The 22,994-nt window shown below is 39.2% G+C and overlaps 1 protein-coding gene across 1 annotated transcript in view; it reads left to right on the top strand.

The window, feature by feature from the left end:
• Nucleotides 1-22,994, top strand: part of itfg1 (integrin alpha FG-GAP repeat containing 1) — a 289,515-nt gene that overhangs the window by 249,070 nt on the left and 17,451 nt on the right. Inside the window, exons 15-16 of the mRNA XM_080186953.1 lie at nt 6,899-7,023; nt 9,183-9,265. Coding sequence (XP_080043079.1) covers nt 6,899-7,023; nt 9,183-9,265 — 208 coding nt within the window. The remainder of the gene's footprint in view (nt 1-6,898; nt 7,024-9,182; nt 9,266-22,994) is intronic.

Genomic DNA, 22,994 nt, shown 5'->3' with positions numbered 1-22,994 from the left:
ATTCCTATAATTCCAAGCACCCAACCTTGGTCGTAGCCCAATTTCTGCCTAGTAGTCTTGTGTTATCTTTCTACAATACAACCCAAGCTCCTGTGGCCACTGCCCAGTTTATTTCTCATCTTACTAACAGATCATTCTGCCATTCTGGCCTTATTACCTTGTGATTGGAGTCCCAGCAGCTTGAGGAAATCTCTGACATCACCATTCTGGCACCTTTCATCTATGCACCCCAGATCTTTGAACTTAGAAACTCTGCAAAGTGGTTAAATTTACCTGAATGCAGTGGAACTAAAGAATGCTACTTGGGAGTTATTGAAAAACAGAATATTGCTGATGCTGGAAATTTTAAATCAGAACAGAAACGGCAGAAATACTCAGCAGAATAGGCAGCATCAGATTAACACTTCAGATCAGTGATGTTTTAGCAGAACGGGGGTGAGGAGGTGGGAGTGTTATGTTGGGGAATGTTGAGGATGGGTGTGTGTTTAGAGTGGCACAAATATTAAATATTGTACAATTTTCAAAATTCTCTTTTGAATTTAAACAAGCATATAAATAGTAGTGTAATTTTTCATTATGCCCTAAAGTAGGCACAATTATGTTGGCATGCTGTGATGAATTAAAGACTTGAGAATCTTCGGCCTCATCGAAGTAAATGTAAGAAAATAAAACCTGGGGACTGATGCAGAACAGGGTGTTGACTCCGTTTCACCCATTTTATTACTCTTGCAAGTCTGGGAATGAAATACCTGTTTGCTGCTCAGAGGTTGCTTGAAGAAGGGTTGTATAAATCTCTACTCCACCTCAGACAGTCAATGAATTCAGTGTATAACACAATTTGTATGACAGTTTCTGAGGGATGGGTGACAATCTAGGTCTTGAGTAGGGCCATATTAAATTTATTACCATGTATCATTCTTTCAAAAAAAAATGCAGACCAATAATTCAACCTCTGTTTTTTCTGAGCTGCTAAAGGATGACTGATTGACAAATCCTTGTGATTCTCCATTCTACCAACCACATGTTTCTTGGCAGTGGGAGATGGCAGGATTCTCTGGTCCCACCACTGTCAATGGGATTTCCCATTGAAGCCACCACACACCACTGGAAAACCTGTTGTCGGAGGGACATTGCTGGCGGGACCAGAGAATCCTGCTGGCGTGAACGGCCAGAAAATTCTAGTGTCTTTAGTGTAAAAGGAAAATAATCTATTTATGGTATATTGGTTGGTGTTAGGAAGGTCAGAATGGTACGGTTATATTCACAATAAACTTCCACTAGCAACAAAAGTTGAATTGTTTTGTAAATATAGTTTTTTCTTGCTAACCACTTTTCCAACTTCAGTTGATTATTCTGTCATTAATTATCCTTAGAGAGTCACCATTGGGCCTCCAGTTTCATCATTGCTATACCTTATTGCTGTAGGTTTTGTCTTTTATTACAATTTCTATAGCATCTTTCATGTTGTTCCCAAATTGCTTTACAACTAATTAATTCTGAATTGTAGGCAATGTTATCAAATGGCAGATCAGGCTCAAGGTGCTAAATAGCTTACTCCTGCTCCTAAAACTTATCATATATCATTTGGATGGATGGGATGAACCTGGCTGGATGGCGTATATCCTCCATGATTGTTTTGCGAACAGGGAGTGGAACCATGATTAGAGTTCTGTTTATTTTGTTCCTAGTGGAAGTTCCTAGTGAACAGGTTTTGTGGACTGAAATTGCCAGGGTAGGAGTGTGTAATGCGCTCGTAGTGAATCAGTAAACTGTTTTACACAGCACTTGACTCTCAAGAGTCTTTTCTAGTGACTTCAGATCTTGTCCTTTTTGTTGACTTATCCCTTATCTCATTCAACTGTTTTTATTCTTTTTTTTAAAGTATTGAAATATCTTGATGAATATGTGTTGTATAGAAGATATTGAAAATATATTGTAGTGAGAGCAGCAGAGTCTTAAGACTTGCTGATCAAGAAAATATCAATACAACTGTGAATCATACAGTCTTTGTCCTCTGGCATCTTAGAAATTATTTGTCACAGAGAAACCTGAGGATTCCCAACACTTCTCACTGTCTATGATGACCTGTGCTATCCAATCATTCCACTTGGTTGCACAGGAGTCATTGATCTTTCTAACGTGTGAGATTACTGATAAAATAGAATCCAATTACACCCCATATATGGAATAATTATATTGAATAACATAACGTGCCCAAGCAGGAGAAAGTCTTCCACAGAATGGTAAAGATCTTGAATAGTTTACCTGGGTTGCAAGCTGAGGCAGTCACCAAAATCATTGTTATCGCCTGCATGATTTTAGAAATAACTAATGGATATTTTCCTGTGAAATTAACAATTTGGCACAATACTGTTAAAGTAAAATCTGTGCTCTCTAGTTTGTTTAATAGTCGCAGTGAGACCACCTGTAGGGCACAGACAGACTAACACTGCATTATATCATTGCTGCTCTTGAAATCATGACCCATGCTGCATATAGATTCAGGTGTCAACAATGGGCATTATTATTTCATTAGGACCTTTCTGTGATTGTTATATGAATTGATCGGTGAATTTTGAAAGGAGGGAAAAAACATGCCTGATTGGAAGGGAGGTTTAAAGGGGGGGAGGGTAACAAGCATTCCCACAAACAGGAGAAGCACAAGGGCCCATATTTTCTCACCCAGGCTCTGTATAGGGTGGAAAACTGCAGGAAACAAATAGTTGGTGAATGCTAACAGGTAAAGTGGAAAGAGTGTGTAGTGTATGCTAGTAAATATATCCAACCAGCAGCTATAACAGTTGAACATAATAAAATCAATAGTTAAATTGTATGGTTTCTGGTCATCACAGTTTGAGTACTGCAAATGGTTCTGGATTCCAAGACATGCACAAATAATCTAGCATTGATGTTATATTCTGGAGAACTTCAAGATTGAAGGAAAGGAGGGGCCAGAGTGGAGAACGATAGAATTATGTAAACTAGAAAATTGTTTGGAAATAAACCCAGAATGAATTCTAAGTGAAATGTGGAAGAAGGGAAAAGGGGCAAAGGCCCAAACTATTCAAAAGGTATCTTTAAGACTAAGAGCTCTTCTCATGCAGAGAATGATAAACACATCAATGCAGTAGAGAGGTGGAGGCAAAATCCCTTGAATCATTTAAGATTGATTGGGTGCTATGATGGTAAAGGGATTTTGATGTATTTTAAATTGATAAACAAAGACTGGTTGAATGTTGTTCCATGTCCATGATTATCTAGCAATCTTCAGTAGTCGTCAGTATTATGTTAAATAAATTAAGGGCAGGTCCTACAATTATTTCATATCGGTAACACAGCAAATTAATGCAAATTAAAGACAAATAAATATCAGCAAATCTACAGCTGTAATATTACAACCACCCTCCACCCTTTCCTTATTTGCCCTGTCATTTCACCGACCATCTCTCTGCCACCTTCCCCAACCCACCCCTTTGCTACCAAAAAGCTACTATAGTTAATGTACTGTCAGGGAGAGCATAATTCAAATTACTAGTGCCTAAGCTTCTGCCAGATGTTTTGGATTGCATAGCTATTAATTTTTGTTGCTAGGTTTTGAGACAAACACAGAGTCTGTTTTTCAAGATCTGGGATTGCTGTATGGTGACTCATTCTGCAGAACAGCCGTTGATCTCTAATTGTGCACAAAAGCTGCTGCAATGAAGCAGTGCGCCAGCAGGGATAACTGTAGAGTTGCAGATGAGAGTGGGTTGAAAGAACACCTACACAAATCAGACAGAATCTGCAAAACAGAGACAGAATCACTAACATGTAAGACACAGAGATGGTGGAACACTGGAAAAAATATTACTTATCAAGACACCTTCTTTGTTGTTTATTGAAATATTTCCACATAGAGTTCAATTAAAATATCGCTGTGATATTTTATCGCTGATTATTTCGTTTGTTGACCTTGGACAGTCATTTAAAGATTGTCAATATTGTTTTAACAGGCATTTTATGTAAGTGAACCATTTAATGTAACTGAATCTGGTTATCATTCTGTTCTTTGGCAAGCTGTTTGGGTCTCACTGACTAAACATTGGGGAAGACTGCAGTATTTTGGTTCAGCAAGCTGCCTCATTACTTAAATGTAAGAAATTGTTGCAGACATGCCAGCAACAATCCTTCACCAACCATATCAATACTTGAATGGCAAAAATACTGTAATAGTCACGCATGAAATGTATGGTTGACTCACTCCTTTAAAATCAGGCAATTTGTTTTTGAAATATTTTCATCATTCAATCTTATCAGAGTAAATGCAAACAATGTCACTTTATTACATAAAGAAAAATGAAATTCAAATGTTTTGTATTCACACAGTAATATCGTAACTGCTTTAAGTTAGAAGAGAGCCAAATACCACAATTTGCAGTTTATATGTCGTCTTGAAGATGGAAAGTGATACAGGGTGGTTTGTAAAATTGAAACGATCTACAATAAATAACTGAAAGCATAGTCAGAACAATTTCAGGTTTGATGCATTCAGGGATAAGAAGCTAATCTCGAGGATGAGGCTGATGGATGAGCAAGGCAGGATACAGATAGTGGTGGAGGTTAGATGAGCTGGAGTTTGTTTATTGTGGAATTTTAGAGACCTACAAAGAGGGTTGTGGACAAGTCAAGATCAGCAGCAACAAAAACCATGAATGAGACGTTGAGGGTTGACGCAAGTGAAAGTAAGGAGTAGATTACTGATGGCAGTGTGAAACTACTGTATTGTGCACTGTTGGCACTATATTCTGTAAGGCAGTATAAACGCACTTAAGTCATCTTCCAGTCAAAAGTGATTTTAAAAGAACATAGCATCTTCTACTGCTTGCTACATAAATACGTGTAGCTTGTTTTAATTATTTCCAATTTCAAACAGGAAATGAATAAAATGCTTTACTTTCTGTTTGCAAAATACTGGACCAAATTTTGAACAACCAAACAGCACAAGATGGCTATACACTTGTACTTGGCCATGGCATTCCTGTGGGATTTTGCAACATAACTTAATATACACCATTGAAGTGGTACAGCATCTTCTGCCAGAATTTGGGAGCTACTGTGACTCCTTCACCAATCAGAGCAAAGAATTGAAAACGATGAGCAAAGTATAAACAGTCAGTTCAAATATTTAATTCATTTACAAATTGGGTGCAGAGAGGGCAGTAAGAAGGTGAGGAAATGGTGGAGTTGAGCAATAATTTGCAAATAGAAACTTAGGAAACAACTTTTATCATTTTAAATTTCCAGCAATAATTAAGATAATGAAGCAACGGGTTGTGAACGTAGCCCAGTCCATCACTCAAACCAGTCTGTCATCCATGGACTCCGTCCACATTTCCCGCTGCCTCGGAAAAGCAGCCAACATAATCAACGACCCCACGCACCCTGGACATACTCTCGCCCATCTTCTTCTGTTGGGGAAAAGATGGCAAAGGTCTGCAATCACATACCAACTGACTCCCAGAACAGCTTCTTTCCTGCTGCCCTCAAATTTTTGAATTGGCCGATCTTGTATCTTTCTCTACACCCTAGCTATGACTGTAAACTATATTCTGCACCCTCTCCTTTCCTTCTCCTCTATGTACTCTATGAACTTTGTGTTTTGTCTGTATCGCACATGAGAAACAATACTTTTCACTGTATCCCAATACATATGACAATAATGAATCAAATTAAATAAAATGAGACTTGACACTGGTCAAAGTTAATTTTCAGTGCCAGAGAGATTGTTTGACAATAATTAAGACTTCTTATTCCATTAAAAATATGCTTAAAACTGGAATGGCCAAGCCGTAACATTTTCTGGTGAGCTTAATTAGTATGTGGACAGTGTATCTTCATATACATCCATATATTTCAATGCCAAGTCTCTTAACAAAATACAATCAAGGGAGTAGAAGAATGTAGAAAGCAACTTTCCTGATTTGTCTGTGGTCGCCAGAGTTTGCTGCCCAATTTACATGTTAACAAAGCTGGGCACTGTTAACCTCACCATTATTTTCAAAGCAGCATTTTTCTCTTTTGTGATTAGCACAAAAAATGTTTCATAAGTATAATCCCACTCAGTTGTAGGACCTGTGTATGATTTTAAAAATTAAGCATTTGTGTATGGTAAATATTATGGCGTTAGCTTATTTTTCAGTCTATTTTACTTCTGGATATAATTTCCAATTGCACGCAGTACAATCGATATCAATGTGTGCAATTTGTCATGTGGTAGGATTTTAATCATATTGAGATATCTTTTAAAAAGACAGGAAATAGAGCAAAAGGTTTTCTTCACAAAAAGTTAACTAAAATGTTAACCTTTACCACTATTACCACCATTCTGCATCAGATTCTGCCTATAAAGTTAAGTGGCACAGAATAGTTTTTAGATTTGACTTGATTTATTATTGTCACATGTATTGGTTTACAGTGAAAAGTATTGTTTCTTGTGCACTATACAGACAAAGCATATCATTCATAGAGAAAGAAAAGAGAGAGTGCAGAATGTGGTGTTACAGTCATAGGGTGTAGAGAAGAATCAACTTATCACAAGATAGGAATAGTGCATTGTGGTGAAAGCTGATCTATTTGTTAAATTCCTCTCTCATTAAGTGATGTTTTCCTTTCCTTTATCACTTTTCCTTTATCACTTTATCACTTTATCACTTATCACTAACTGTTCTCAATCACAAAATATGCCCCAAAATGTAATGAAGAGAAAGCTTTGTTTAAAAAGCAGATGCTTTTCTTTTTTAAAGAATGTGAAGTTATATGAAATTGAATTTTGTAATTAGACATATAGGAGCTCCATGTCAACCAACGATCCATGTCTTGTTGTATTTTGATTTTCTTGATTAATCTGATCTATCTGCAGCGGGACAACTCAGCCAATCAGCACATTTTGCCCTACAGCTGCCGTATGTAGTCCTTGGCCTAGGACGTAGTGCAAACTTTCTTGACCATCTCTATGTTGGCATTCCTCGTCCTCAAGGAGAAAAGGTAATAACCCAGTAGTACGACAAGAAGTTTTGTATTTCTCTGTGTGTCAATATATGAAAAAAGGTTTCAATTTATTTTTAGTTTAGTATGATTTCCAAATTTATTTAAGTAGTTTCAAAATGAAAGTTCCAAAATTAGGAACAAATTTAGAGTATCTATTGACGCCACAGTCAGTCACCAAGTTGCATTATTTCAGTTAGTGAACTGGGGGTAGGACAAGACCAACAGTGAGCAGGGTCCATTTAAGCAGCTTCTGTGAACTACAGTAAACATAATTCATGACCAAAACTACAACAAGGTCTCCTGATAAAAGCAGTATTATTTGCCCAACAGAATGTAGTGAGTGGAGGATAATTGCATGATACACATTGTAAATGTAAAATCAATTGAAGTAAGTTTGAGCAGTGCAGCCTCCGGGCATGAATGACAGTAGCTAATCATCACCAGTCCAGCCATGACTTGCGAGATCACAATGTACAACCTTGGGGGATAAAAACTTTATTGTGTAGATTCTTAAGTGGTTACATTTTATAAGTTATTCACACCATTTTTTAGGTTCCCTTCCACAATGCATCATTCTAGATTGATTGAACTGATTTGTGATTTTTTCCGAACCTTTGTCAATTCTGAAAATGAAGATTATGCAGGCTGAATGGAGGATGGGCTGGACAAGGTGTGTTGCATGAATTATAGGTTATAAAGAAAAGCATAAAAGTACTTTATCAATACAAGAGATCTGATTTTTCTAAAGTTAGGTCAGTTTTGTGTTGTTTGAAGATATGGAAATTCAGAAATATGGAAAATAAACTCTATGGTCATTTTTGGTGTCCGAATGCTTAAGTGATGTTATTAATTGCAAATGTTTGTCTGCTGTGATTTAGGGCAATTGACGTCAGTTACAGTATTTGTAATGTTAAATTATTGCTAAATGATTGCTTCTGAATGCAATTGATGTCAAATGATAGTTAAATGATTGCCTTTATGTGCAACTGATATTGAACATAGAACGGCATAGCACAGTACAGGCCCTTCAGCCCTTGATGTTGTGCCAAGCTTTGTCCGAAACCAAGATCAAGCTATCCCACTCCCTATCATTCTGGTGTGCTCCATGTGCCTATCCAATAATTGCTTGAAAGTCCTAAAGTGTCTGATTCCACTATCACAGCAGGCAGTCCATTCCACACCCCAACCACTCTGAGTAAGAATCTACCTCAGACATTCCTCTCCCACCATGAACCTTATAGTTGTGCCCCCTCATAGCAGCTACATCCACCCAAGGAAATAGTCTCTGAACGTCCACTCTATCTATCCCCCTCATATTCTTATAAACCTCTATTAAGTTGCCTCTCATCCTCCTCCGCTCTAAAGAGAAAAGCCCTAGCTCTCAGGTTTGGACCTACCCTCCAAACCAGCCTGCATCCTGGTAAATCTCCTCTGCAGTCTCTCCAATGCTTCTACATCCTCCTTACAGTGAGGTGACCAGAACTGCACACAATATTCGAAATGTGGCCTCACCAAGGTCCTGTACAGTTGCAGCATAACCCCAGGGCTCTTAAACTCAAACCCCCTGTTAATAAATGCTAACACATTATAGGCCTTCTTCACAGCTCTATCCACTTGACTGGCAACCTTCAGGGATCTGTGGATATGAACCTGAAGATCTCTCTGTTCCTCCATATTTCTCAGAACCCTGCCGTTGATCCTGTAATCTGCATTCAAATTTGTCCTACCAAAATGAATCCCCTCGCACTTGTATCTTCCAAATTGATATTGAATGATAGCTAAATGAAGCTCGAGTGCAATTGATATCAAATGAATACAAATGAACACTATTGATGCAAATGATGTCAAACTTTTCAGGTAGGGCTGTTAGCACCTTCCCCCTTCCAGTCCTCCCAAAGTATCCACATTTTGTCCTTATCTTACCAGGTGAAGGTAATCGTTCTGACACTGCTCATTCTTGGGGATATTGGATGTGTGCAGTGTTGGCTTTGCCTGTTTGACAAATATTCCTAAAGTTGCCTCTAAATCTTCTCAAAAGGAATCTTGTATAAGTATCAGCTATGATATTAAATAATCTTCTTCTAATTTGAATGAAGAACTGCATTTTCAGGTGAATTTTTTTTCTGCCTAATTTTTGATTTTGTTTTCTTTGTCAGTCTATAAGAAAGCGAGAATGGACAGCCATTATTCCAAATTCTCAACTTATAGTAATTCCATATCCTCATAACTCACCCAAAAGGTAACATTTTCAAGATGATTTTATGCCTATGTAATGTTGGTCTGTTACTGGAATATAGTTAATACAATTTTTTTTTAAATGTCAGTCAACCTTTTTCCTCGGAAAGTCAGGCCGTTCTTCTAAATATCTGTATATCTTATTTTAGAACCACTGTGTAATTCTTCAGCTGTAAATGATATATAACAGTTTTAACAAACGTGTGTTTGGAAGAATACTTGAATTTTCTGACCATAAATGGCTTATTTATTAGCCAAAATGGTCATTTCTGGCAGCTACCATTGCCTGATTCAGCAACCTTTGGTTTGGATAGTGAATCTTCCTGAATACTGAACAGTCTATCCCTCTTAAATTTATGTGTACATGGCCATATTATTTTTAAAGCATGATTTTCCAAGAATGCACATGTGAGTCCAGAGCATTGTTTACATCAAATGGAAAATAATGTGAAATGAATTAATAGCATTTGAGTTAATTTTGATTTATTCTCAAATATGCCCCCAAAATAAGGTGCTATATTCTGATTTAAAATATTCTAATGTATATGATTTTGCTCAAGCAGTGCATCTCCCAGCTCACCCTATTAATCTTGTTTGTGCACATTTATGTGTAGTATTTTTTTGTTCACCCAAGTTGCTACAATTGCAAGTTCATAGCTTTCATTGGAATTGAACACAAAGCAGTAACAACTGTTGTTAACTCATCGATTTTAAAGTCACTTCTGAGACTCTTGTCTGCTTTCCCAATCTAAATATTGGCTTTAATTTTGTGGTGAGGCTATATACACTCATTGTCATGAAGGATTAATCCTTTTTTATTTGTTCATGGAGTGTAGGATCCCTAGTTGGATCAAGAATTATTGTCCATCTTTATTGCCCTTGAGCAGTAATGAGTGGTCTTCTTGAATCCCTGAGTTCTTGTGGTGTTGGTGCACTCACAGTGATGTTAGAGGTAACAACTCAGTGTCTGCAATTGTGCAGTTAAATATGCAAACCAGGAAGCAGATGCCCCAGTTTTCTTGCTCCTCCAGAAACTGCATTCTGCTAGTTCCTCACTGAGACTTGGCACTTAAACAGCATGATGTTGTGGAACTCATCCATTGCATCGCTACTAAGCATTGCAAAAAATGTTAGGGTTTATCCATTCAAGTGTGAGGGAATTTTTAATAGCATGGTAAATTTTAATTACTGCCAAACAGCCTTTCTGGCACTGAAAGATGAGTACAATTCCTTCAGATTTTACTTGATGTTGGAGATTTTAAAAAGAATATTCATTATATGCTTTCTCTTTCTGATTTTTTTCATCTTTCTTATCTTCTCTTGATTTCACTTTCTATACATGGAATTATGTGTTCTAACTTGCACTTTCCTGATTTAGACCGATTTAGCATGCCTCAGTAAGGTTGGTTGTACTGTTTACACAAATCCCTGATCCTATTCTGTTTCAGTTCTCTAATGACCACAAAGCACAGTGTCAAAGCCACAGAAGATTTAAGTCTAATCAACAGCGAACATTGTTCTTTTCCTGCTGACGGCAAAATCAGGCCTATTATTATTGCCACTCGAAGAATATGTATGAAGAGCTAAGCCTTTTTTAGGATCTGTGAATGCTGACTAAGTAGTAGTAAAATAGCAAAGGGAATTATCAAATGTGAAATGAAATAGAAAAAACACAGAGACAAAATAAATGTGCAAGCAAGGAACTGGAACAATGCATTTTGATGAGTAAATAAAAATGACTAATGAATAAAGCACTAAAAAATGGAAGTTAGAATATATAAAATGTATTTTGTTTGAAGTAAGCAAAGTTTGAGGCACAAGACACTTGCGAAGAGAATAAAACCCCAAGATTCCATTGGTTTTGAACAAAAAAAGTAAATAAACTTTACTATACAAGATTAGAAAGATAAAACAATTTGCAGCATTGATTTTATACTTAAATTTCAGGGTTAATATGAGGTACATATGAATTAAAAGGCAAACTGTAATTGAATGCACCACACTGCATAGTAGCTGACAGATTCAATGGGTTTCCCAATAGTTTACCCAGATACCAGTAAACTCTTGAGAGTTAACCAATCTTGCTGAAACTCCATTTCTGATGAAGAATTCCAGTCTCAACCTTCGAAGATCTTGTCTTGAAATTCTCTCCAAAAGTTGCTGCTACCCAGGTAGCCCCAATAATAGCACAGCTCAGAGGCTTTCAATCTCGTTTCTCAAAACTCCGTTCCCCTGGGTTCCCGAGTCCACAATCCAGCACCAACTCAACGAGCACAACTTCAGCTCTTCATCTTTGCTGAGCAGAACATTACTGCTCTAAAGAGATACCTTTGAACCAACAACCCGCAGCAGAGTCACCAACTTCCTGCTGCCGTTTGACATTCTCAAAGCATCTCCTGAGCTCTTGTAAAGCCTGCCAGGAATAGTGTTTTTTCCACTTGGAACCTTCTTCTCGGCTCCTCTCTGTTCAAGTGGGATTTCTCCCTGCCCCCTCTGTATCAGAGATTCCGTTATGCTTATGGCCCTCTGTTCCAAGTCACGTAATTTGTGTTTTAGTGTAGTTTTCTTTTTGTGCTGTTGCACTGGGCCCGTCATCAGCCCAAAAAACTTAAACGCTGGATGCTGCAGGTGCTGCTCATTCCTAGTGCACACGTGCTTGGAAACTCCTGAGGCAGGGTGGGAGTTGTCGTTCCCAGCCCACCCACGTAGCCCCTTTTTTTCCTTGGGAGAAGGGAAGCTTCATCAGAGGGAAGGTTTCTTTATAATGTCTTTATAAGGTCTGTAACAAGCAGTACTTGTTTTTGTTGGTGTTTGTCCATCGTCATTGATGAGGGCCTCGACACCATTAATCATTTTGAGGCTGGTTGTGGTGTGTCTGAAGATGACTGATCAGGCTTATTCAGGCATGGAATGTCCTGGCACATATTGGACAGACTTGTGTAGGCGCTGCAGTTGTTGCACTGGTGTCTCTGGACTTGCGCAGCTCGCGCTTAAGTTGTGCTTCAGCAATCAACCTTGCTTCACAGGTTTGACAGTCTTTGTGGATGAGGCAGCGCCAGGTAGGGCGGTTTTGTGCCAGCATTTCCCAGGTGGTCGTGTCAATGTCATGCGACTTCAGGGAGGCCTGAGTGTGTCTTTGAAACGTTTCTTCTGCCCTCCATGCGAGCATCTTCCAGCAGAGAGTTCCCCAAAAAGGAGCTGCTTGGGTATGCGCTCATCTGGCGTAAGGATGACATGACCTGCCCCACCGGGTCTGTGCTCTCATCAGAAGTGTGTGGACTGATGGTAGACTTGCTCTAGAGAGAACTTCAGTGTCTGGTACTTTGTCTTGCCATCTGATGCGTAATATTCTGCAAAGACAAGTCATGTGGAAATGACTGAGCTGTCTTGCATGCTTTCGATACACGGTCCACATTTCACAGGCATGCAGGAGGGTAGTGAGTACTGCGGCGCTGTGGACCTTCAGTTTTGTTGCTGGGCTGATTCCTCAACATTACCATACAGTGGAGCGCAGTCTACTGAAAACAGAACTTGCCTTTGCTATTCTGCATTTAACTTCTGTATCAATAGTCACTGCTCGGGAGAGGATGCTGTCAAGATGAGTGAACTGGTCCACTGTCTGTAGTTTCTACCCTTTGATTGTGATTATGGGTTTTGTGTATGGTGCATGAGGTCTTTTTAATGTTGATGGTGAGTCCAAAGTTGTCACAAGCCGTGGAAAATTTATCCATACTGACTTGCATCTCTGAGCCAATATACAGGGCTCAGTCATTGGCAAAGAAGAAATCTCTCAGAACAGTCTCCTTCACTTTGATAATAGCTTGAAGTCCCCTCAGGTTGAAGAGCTTCCCATCCACTCTGTACTTGAAGCTGATTCCAGCAACACTGTCCTGGAAGGCATCATTCAGCATGGCAGTAAACATCATGCTGAACAGTGTGGGTGCGAGCACACAGCCCTGTTTGATGCTGTTGGGAACTGGGAATGCCTCAGAGGATTGTTCGCCATCCAGTACTCTGGCCATCATGCCATCATGGAACTGGCGAAACATGTGAATGAATTTGGGGGGACAGCCAAACTTTGACATGATCCTCCAAAGGCCTTGTTGGCTTAGTGTCGAAGGCTTTCGCGAGGTCGACAAAGGTTGTGTAGAGCTTGCAATTCTGCTCCTGACACTTCTCCTGAAGTTAGCGTGCAACAAAAATCATGTGAATAGTCCCGTGACCTTTGCAGAAGCCACACTGACTCTGGAAGCAGGCCCAGCTCCAGATGAGTGACCAGACGATTTAGCAGGACTCTTGCAAGGGTTTTTCCTGTGATGGAGAGTAGTGAGATTCTGCGGTGGTTGTCACATTCTTGCCGGTTGCCCTTCCTCTTGTAGAGGTGTACGATAAAGCATCTTTAAGTTCCTGACGAATGGATTCTTGCTTCCAAAAGGACTGGAACAACTCAATGAGCTTCTTGGAAAGTACAGGACCAGCAGCTTTGTAGATCTCTGCAGGTATGTCATCTGCTCCCGGGGCTCTGCCACTGGATAGCTGACTGACAGCTTTTGTGACTTCTGCTACTACTGGTGTGTCATCCATGGCACTGTTGATATCAACCTGGGGAATCCTGTCTATTGCCTCATCATTAATAGATGACTGTCGGTTGCTTCAAAGTGTTCAGCCCATCTCTGCAGTATCTGAGCCCTCTCTGTAATGAGAGTTGTACCATCTGTACTCAGAAGGGGGTAACTCCCAAAAGATTGGGGTTTGTAGAGAGTGTTGAGGGCTTCATAGAACCGTTGCAGGTTGTTACTGTCAGCATATCCGTGTATTTCACCTGCCTTGGCGCTCAGCCAGGCATCCTGCATTTTACGCAGTTTATTCTGGACTGTCCTGCAAGCACTGGTAAAAGCATTTTTCTTGGCAGCTAAAGATGGGTCGTTCTGACAGGCCCAATGAAGACGGTGCTTTTCAACAAGTAGAGCCTGTATCTCCTCATCGTTCTCATCAAACCAGTCATGCTGCTTGTGGGTATAGGCCCCGAGCATCTTCAGTGCAGATGTATGGACAGCATCCCTGAAGCATTCCCAGTCGTCCTCAGTACTGTGTGTGAGGTGTAGGTCAGCAAGCTTGATTTCTAAGTCTTCAGTCAGTGCTGAAGCTATGCTGGGATTCTTTAGCTTGGCCTCATTGATTCTTTTCATAACCTTGCTTCCTTGTGGTCGCCTCTTGATATTACTAAATATTATAAGTACTATAATATTATAGTACTTAATATTATAAACTTAACAAATAGCTTATTATATAATATACAAAAAAGCTACATTTTCCCGCAATTACACATATCACTTTATAAAATTACAAAGACTTAACCAAAACAAAAGCCAGTACATGCAATAAATATGATTAGTAGGATTTAAACTTCATAGAATTATCATAACTCATAACTTGCCTTTTATCCCACATCCTTTCCTTAGACCCTGGGCAGAATATCAACAATTATAGGGTTTTCCCTCTAATCTTTTCATGAACAATCAAAGGTAGTGAAAAAACATTTAAAATTTTCTTTAGAAGCATCTTGACCTGCTTGTATCTCTATTTTACCATAGGTTTTCAATCTTTCTGGTGTAACTGCAAACCAGTACTTGGCAGTCTTCATCTCTGCATTTGAATAAATATTAGTCACACTTTATGATACAAATGACTTTTGCATAAGTTTTTCAACTTTAATACAGAACATTTTTGGAGGTTTTTCATCCTGTTTTTTATTGATGGAAACAAGCTTTCAATGGGTCCTTTATATTTGCTATGGAAACCATGCATGTCTGATTGACAGCCAGCTTCAAGATTATCTTCCTCATTCACATCCTCCTTAACAAATTTTATTGTTTCCTCGTTTTGATCACGGGAAAAAATAAACCTGCAATGAGGGTGTTTTTCTGTCTTTATTCAAGTAATTTTCTAGCTTATCTAAGAGCTGTGCCACAGTGTTCTGCACGCATTCATATTCTTTGTCGCTGGAAAAGATGAACTTTTATCTCCACTTCTTCCACAATTTAATCCAAGCATTTGTTTACTCTTTTATTTTCCAATTCTTTTCCAACTGTGTTGATCTTTTTACAGAATCACAGATGTTACAATATGGAAGCCCATTAGGTATAGGAACAGAATAAAGCCATTCGGCCCATCAAGTCTACTCTGCCATTCAATCACGGCTGATGTGATTCTCATCCCCTTTCATGGAGACCGTTCATTTCTGCACTAGTGCTCCCTTGGTGCCATTTTCCTACCTTCTCCATGTAACCTTGTACATTCATTCTTTTCAGATAACAGCCTAAATGCCTTTTAAATGCTTCGATTTAACCTGTTTCCAGATTTGAATGCAGTGCATTCCAGACATTAACCACTCGCAACACGGATAAAATTTTTTTTGTATTGCTTTTGCTTCTTTTATCAATTACTTTAAATTTGGGCCCTCTCATCTGCAATCCTTTCACGAGTGGGGAATGCTTTCTCCCTATCTATTCTCTCCACATCACCCATGATTTTGAATACCTCTATCAAATTTCCTCTCCACATTCTTTTCTCCTAAACAAAACAGTCCAAATTTTTCTAATCTATCTTCCATAAGAAGTTCTATGTCCCTGGAATTATTCTCGTGAATCTTTTCTGCACTAGTGTGCAGAAGCTAGTGCCCAGAGCTTGAAGCAATTCTCCAACTGAGGCCAAACTGGTGTCTTACATAAGTTCAGCATAATCTCTTTGCTCTAGTTCTGTACCCTATTAATAAAGTTTAAGATACTGTATGCTTTATTAACCATTCTCTCAATCTGTCCTCTCGCCTTCAGTAGTTTATGCACATTTTTACACCAGGTCCCTCTTCTCCTCGAACTCTAGAGCTGTACCCTTTTGTGGCAGCACAATAACACAGTGGTTAGCACTGCTGCCTCACAGCACCAGGTACTTGGATTCAATTCCCGACTTGGGTCACAGTCTGTGTGGAGTTGGCGTGTTCTCCCCGTGTTGGCGTGAGTTTCGTCCCACATTCTGAAAGACATGCTGGTTAGGTGCATTGACCTGAACAAGTGCTGGACTATGGCAACCAGGCGAATTTCACAGTAACTTCATTGCAGTGTTAATATAAGCCTTGCTTGTGATTAATAAATACTTACCTTTAGTTTGTTACCATTTCACGTTCTTCCAACTAAAGGAATAATTTAACATTTCTCTCCATTGAACTTCATTTACCACCTGTCCACCTATTCCATTGATGTTTCTTTGTACTTTTGAAGTTCTACACTATCCTCTTCATGGTTCACAATATTTCGTATCATCTGTAAACTTTGAAGTTACTTCTGGTTCAGCTCATCACTGCTTTGTTGAGTTTATTTCTCTGTGTTTCAGTCTCACCTGTCTCAACCTTACACAAGCTTAACAATTTCCAATGGGCTTTCAATTCAATTTGGAATCTACACTCCATGTTTACTGATTGTGCTTTTGATCTTTTCAATTTACCCATTAGATCCTCAATCTGTTCCCTAACATTTTCCTAAGCTGCTTTTAAAGTCTGGATCTGCTGTTACATGCTGCAGATCCCATCCATGTTGTTCTCCAGATGCTGTTGGAGCTCAAGAATTTGACTTTTTTTTTCATGATGAAATTCCTACTGTTCCTCAGTCTTGGTTTTTAATTCACCGTTTAACTAGCTGTTTTGATTCATCAGCAACTCCTTTTCCTCTACAAAGTATGTTTAACGACACTTAATAGACATTTCTGATATTTGAAGTTTATCATGTTTTAATTGAAGGTCTATCTTTGTTGTATTTGCTTCCACAATTTTATCATTTACATATTTCAAATCCTCACTCAAGTGTTTTACTTCCTGTAGCCGACACTCCAGTGTTCTCACCAGTTCTAGATTTTCATTAGCAAACTCTTTTGCGCGTGGAAGTTGGTTCTCGACACTCATCTGCCTTGATTGATCATGATCTGCAATAGGCTTCTCATGTTTGGCCACAGTAATTTTTGGGGAGTTTGGCGAGATCAGCATGATCGAGTAGCTGTTGCAACAGTTGCCACCCATTGTCTCTGCTGGCCAAATCATCATCCAATATGAAATCTACCCCATTCAATAGATAAACTGAGACCAGTTACCACAGCAGCAAATGCATTTACTAAGTCACATCACAAATTAACTTTGCACAGGAATCATTTCATCAATCCCATGAGGGCAGCACAGTGGCATTGAAGTCTCACAGCACCAAGGACCTGGATGACTGTGTGAAGTTTACACATTCTCCCTGTGTCTGCATGGGTTTCCCCCAGGTGTTCCAGTTTCCTCCCACAGTCCAAATATGTGTGGGTTAGGTAGATTGGCCATGAAAAATTGCCCTTTAGTGTCGGGGGGATTAGCAGGGTAAATATGTTGGGTTACTGGGATCGGACAGGACCTGGGTGGGATTGTTGTCGGTGAAGGTTTGATGGGCCAAATGGCCGCCTCCTGCACTGTAGATTCTATGAATACCTCCTATTAATACCTTTTCTTTTTCTAAACCATCTGGATTGTAAATTCTGTCATCAGCCGTGATCAATGACTAAACTGTTCTACCATCCTTTATTATATTAATTTGTTTACTTATTTCATTAGAGAAGTAATTAGAGAGTCACCTTTAGAGACAAAGCATCTCTCAACCTTTATTCACCTGACTCATTTCAACAATATTGAAGGAGGAATCCCCTTGACTATCCTGAGCCACACTTTCCATGATAGTAGGTCCTGAGGGAACACATTTCACTTGTACCATTGCTACTGTTTTAACACCCATTTCCTTTTCTGATCCAGCTTTTTCTGAGGACTGTCTAAACATTCCTGTTGCTGCCACCATTCAGCTTCCAACAATTGGCTTTGAGATGCTCTCTTTAAGGCACTGAAAACATATTTATTTCTTCACATCACTGTTATCCTCTACATCAGGGTTTCCGAAACGCTTCCAGCCACAGAAGCCTTTTGTCCTCCCGAGAGTACTGATGGAGCCCTAAGAAACATTTTTATTGTATTGAAGAGTTAAACCACAAAAATTGATTATTATTGTACAGTAGATACAGACAAATTTATTAAACTTTTTTCTATTTCCTGTACTTTGGAAACCTCACGGTCTTCCTGGTGTGACCTAATAGTTATTGGGATGCTATTTTGAAATTCTTCCAGTATTCTTCCTCACATTCTCAAAAGTTATTTCTAACAAAAGGAATCACCTGTCAAACAATATTTTTTCGCCACAGTAATTTCTCCAAATATTTCATTTGATATTTTCTTTAATGTCTGAAATTGCAACTGGTATGCTTCAGGGACAAATGGGGTAAACGTGGTACTGCAGTTTCAACTACCACCTGATGACAGGATTGATCTTCAGAAAAGCTAGAATACACATACGCCTTCCCTGTCAAAACATTTTGCAAAATGGGAGGCCATGTATCCTTCAGCCACTTCAACTTTGTAGCCATCTTTTCAAACGAGATGACATATCTCTTAACTCCACCTTCAGTAAATTTCAGCAATGGGCTGAGACATTTGATTTATCAAAGCTCAGAGTGGACTTGACTCCTCATCTAAACTGCTAGACTCACTTTCACCAGGAACCTAATTTTTTTTTAGCCAGTTCATGCTACCTGATTTCTTTCTGTCTTCGAAATGCAAGCTTCTACATTTCCATTCTTTTCGCTCTTATTTTTCCTCCCTTGCTAACTTCTCTCTGTAGAGTTGAAGTTCACGCTTTCACTATTCTTCCTCTTTGCTCTTTTTCAAGTTCAAGATTTTTCATTTAATTTTCTTACGTTGAAGGTGCTTCACCTACGACTAAATGAAAGCCAACTCAACTGTATTGCTACCTGGGTTACCTTTTCCTTCTTTCAAATGCCATGCTATTAGCTCAATTCGGCATTTAACTCTAACTTCAACTTTCCAGCTAATACGATTATCCTAGTCTTGACTAATTGTTACAAATCACTTGGGGATAAATCTTCCCTCTTCAGAAAAGTCATAGCAATTAATAAAACCATTCAGTTTTTCAGTCAGTATAATCAAATTCACCATGGCAATCTTCTCTTATTATCAGCTTCCTCACATTCTCAGAAGTTATTTCTACCAAAACCTCAGCAAATGAGAGCACTTGTACTTGTCCATGGGTTTGAAATCCTGGACAAGTTCCCAATTTGTATTATAATCCAAGGCCAGATCCCCAAGTTTTGGTACAATCTGGTTATAAGCCCTGTAGCTTTTTGTTTAGTGTAGACAAATATGAGGTTTAAGACACTTTAAGTAAATAAAGCCACAGGATTCCACAGGTTTTGAACAGACAAAACAAATTGAACTACACAAGATCAGAAAGATAAAACAATGTTCAATATCTGTTGTATCTATAATATTCAGAGTTAATACGAGGTACTTGTGAATTAACAGGTGAGGTGTGGTTGAACACACTGCAATGCACAGTAAATGACAGGTGTGACCAAGACAGATTCCATGGATTTCTCAACAGCCCACTCAGAATCAGTAAGCACTGAGAGTTGACCATTTTCATTGAAACTGTGTCTTTCTTATGATCTTCCAAAAGGCTAGAATACACGTACACTTTTTTGATCAAAATGTTTTGCAAGATGGGAGTCAATGTATCTGTTAGCCACTTTACTGGGGGAAATCCAGTCTTCATCTTTGAAGATCTTGCCTTGGAATTCTCTCCAAAAATGACTCCAACTTGGACAGCCTCAACAGTGGCCCACCTTGCAGGGTTTCAGTATTGCCCCGCACGACTCCATTCCTTGGATTCCTAAATCCTCACTCCAGCACCACCTCTATTCTTCAGCCACACTGAGAAGAATACCACTCCTCTAAAGGGGTACCTATGCAGCACAGAGTCACCAATCTCTGCTGCCGCCTTAAATTTTCATAACTTCCTCCAAGCCCTCATTACATAAAGTCTGCCAACTAGAGCCCCTTTTCTTGTTGGAAGCCTCTTTCTCAGCTATTTCCTCTTTCTTCTCAACTGGGAACTCTCCCAGTGCCTGCTCCCTGTCCCCTACCAGGAGCATTCCATGATGCATGTCTAGCACTCCCTCCGATGACTGCGCTTTTGCTCCCGGTCACATGATCTGGGTTGTAGTATTATTTTCCTTTTGTGCAAATGTCTTTGACCCAAAGAACTTCAAAATGCTGGATTGTACATTCCGCTCCTGGTCTGCTCATGTGCAGAATCTCCAGAGATACACTGAAAGCCATAGTTTCTGGCTCATCCCACCCCTACTCAGTGGGAAGATAAGTCAGGTCTTGTGATCTATTTACAAAGCTTAGGGTTGCTATGTGGTTTTTAACATGCCATAACTGAAAACTTTGGTAAGACAGTTCAAAATCTCCAAAATGTCTGCCTAGAACACATGGAGGCAGCGAGCCAGTGGAAAAAATCAATGGTTCATTTTACCAAGCGCTACACCATAGCAAATCGTTTTTGTGAAAAACCCTGACCCAGCAGCAGAGTCAAAGAACCTATCGACAATCAAGGAAAGGTGAGCTAACCTTGAAAAGGGCTCAAAAGTTTCAACTTAACCAAGCAGGCAGCACTGGGGATAATAGCATTTTTGGCAAGCGTACATTCCACCATACCCCACAGTCCTGTTCAGAGGATAGTGCCATTACACATGATCACACAGCAACTATTGGGGGGGAAAAAGTCAAGTGCTTGAAAACGATTCCCCAGTAGGAGGAAAGTAGTGAACAGAGGTGAATAGTAACTTCTGGTGATTAGTTTAAAAACTCTGCAAAGATTTAGAACAATTATCAAAAATGGTCAGCAACTGCCGCCGGTATCAGTGAAAAGCTGGTCTGCGTGGGAACTCTTGATTACTGGAACAGAGGTTTAAAGAAGTCAAGGCAAACCTTCTAAATGCTTAAATCAGGTATGGATTCCAAATTCACCTTGCCTGACTGATTCGGAATATGGGTGGGCCAAATCAAACACAGAATTGGGCAATATGGAGGAAGAGATTTTTAAAGATTCAGAATTGCTTCCAGATTGGACAATAAGTCTGAGACTAACCAAATCAATACATTACTGTCCTGGAGCAATTGCAGATATTATAATGAGATATGACATAATTAAACATGAGACAAATTCAAAGTCCTAAAGCCTTTAATAATTAAAATAATTAACAGAGTAGAAAGATATTAGAACCAAGTTTAATAAGAGTCCAGAAAGCAGGTGAACAAGCAGATGTCTTTATCAATGACTTGTATCAACTGGCTGATGCAAAAATAGTAAACTTAAAACTGAGCTGATACAAGGCAGCATCTCAGTCTACATTACTGAAGACACCATAACTGACCTGCTGCAATCCAAAGAAGACTTAACTTTGGAGAAGGCAATAGAGTTGGTGAGCCAAACAGAGGTATGTAAACAAAATAAAGTCATAGTCAGAAGAGAATTGTGGCTCAAAAAACCCCCAGTGATGATACAACCTATGAAAAACAGAATGTCAAAGACCCTTTAGGGAAGCGGACGTCTTACAGGAAGAACCATGGTTGTAGCACAGTGACTGAGGATGAATGAAACCCAGTTATTTAGTCCAGATGGGATCAAACTACAAGTCAAGCATGTTGCAAGCAACACGCCAAAACAAGAGCAAAAAGATACTGGAAGCATTATATGTTATTAGCAGTCGGGTATTGTCTCTTTTTAGCTAAAACATTTGTGTAGACCTCAATCTCATCAAGACAGTAGAGGATGCCAATCAACAGTCACTGATGATACAAAATCTGAGACCCTCAAACTTTCCAGTAGCACTGAAGGTGTGGATTGGGACTTCTTCACTGATTTTTTTTGACATTCTTTATAGAGGCTCTTTCGCAGGAAGATATCTAGGAGACAGAGAGTAAACTTACTCTCATTGAAAAGGTACAAACTAATTTGACCAATGAGTATTTAAGTGGGATTGTAATCCTTCATCACTTTGTAAGTCGACTGAAAAAGTGGAAAACAAAACTCAAGTAATCGTATACATTGATGCAATACCACATTCATCCAACACTAGTGATCCCTTTGTGAGTGATTCTGCAGCTATCCATCCACTAGAAGTAACAGTCAAGCAGGCAACCAGTCAACCAAGTCCAGAATTAGAGACAGAAGCAAACCCGACACTGTCCACCTCTACCACATTGAAAAACATTGACCTTATTGCTATGCCAGAGTTACTGGAATTTGAGTGAAAGCAAGATTTTGATCAAGTGTCTCCCTCCACTACTTATCCTGCCTAAACAGTTATTTCCAGAGACAACAGTCCAAGATTACTCAACAGCTCACAAGCAAGAGACTACAATAAATTATCATTCCAGAAGTGAAGAAAGACGGACAAAATTTTCAAAAGAAACCAGGGTCAACTCAACAGGAAAAGATAGAGAACATATCGAACACACTGATCCTCCAGACTGATTAAATCTGTGAATTCAGAGACTTGGTGGTGATGAGTTAGTATGTAAATGTCAATGTAAAAATATTTAGACAAAAACTTGGGAGAGATGCAGTAGCAGGGTATTCAGAGTTGAAAGAGTTCATGTGTGGGACTGGAGAAACAATGCCACCCACATGATGATGTATGACACTCACCACTAAGAGTCGAGGAGGAGAATGCTTTTGGCTCAGACTGAGTAACACCTACTCTTGTATATCTGCATAATATTTTGTTCATCCAATAAATCAGTT

This window comes from Carcharhinus amblyrhynchos, chromosome 4 (assembly GCF_965287045.1).
Source record: "Carcharhinus amblyrhynchos chromosome 4, sCarAmb.v2.hapA, whole genome shotgun sequence".
Classification (NCBI taxonomy): Eukaryota; Metazoa; Chordata; class Chondrichthyes; order Carcharhiniformes; family Carcharhinidae; genus Carcharhinus; species Carcharhinus amblyrhynchos.
Note: the sequence above shows the minus strand (reverse complement) of the source record. Positions and strands in the feature narration are given on the sequence as shown.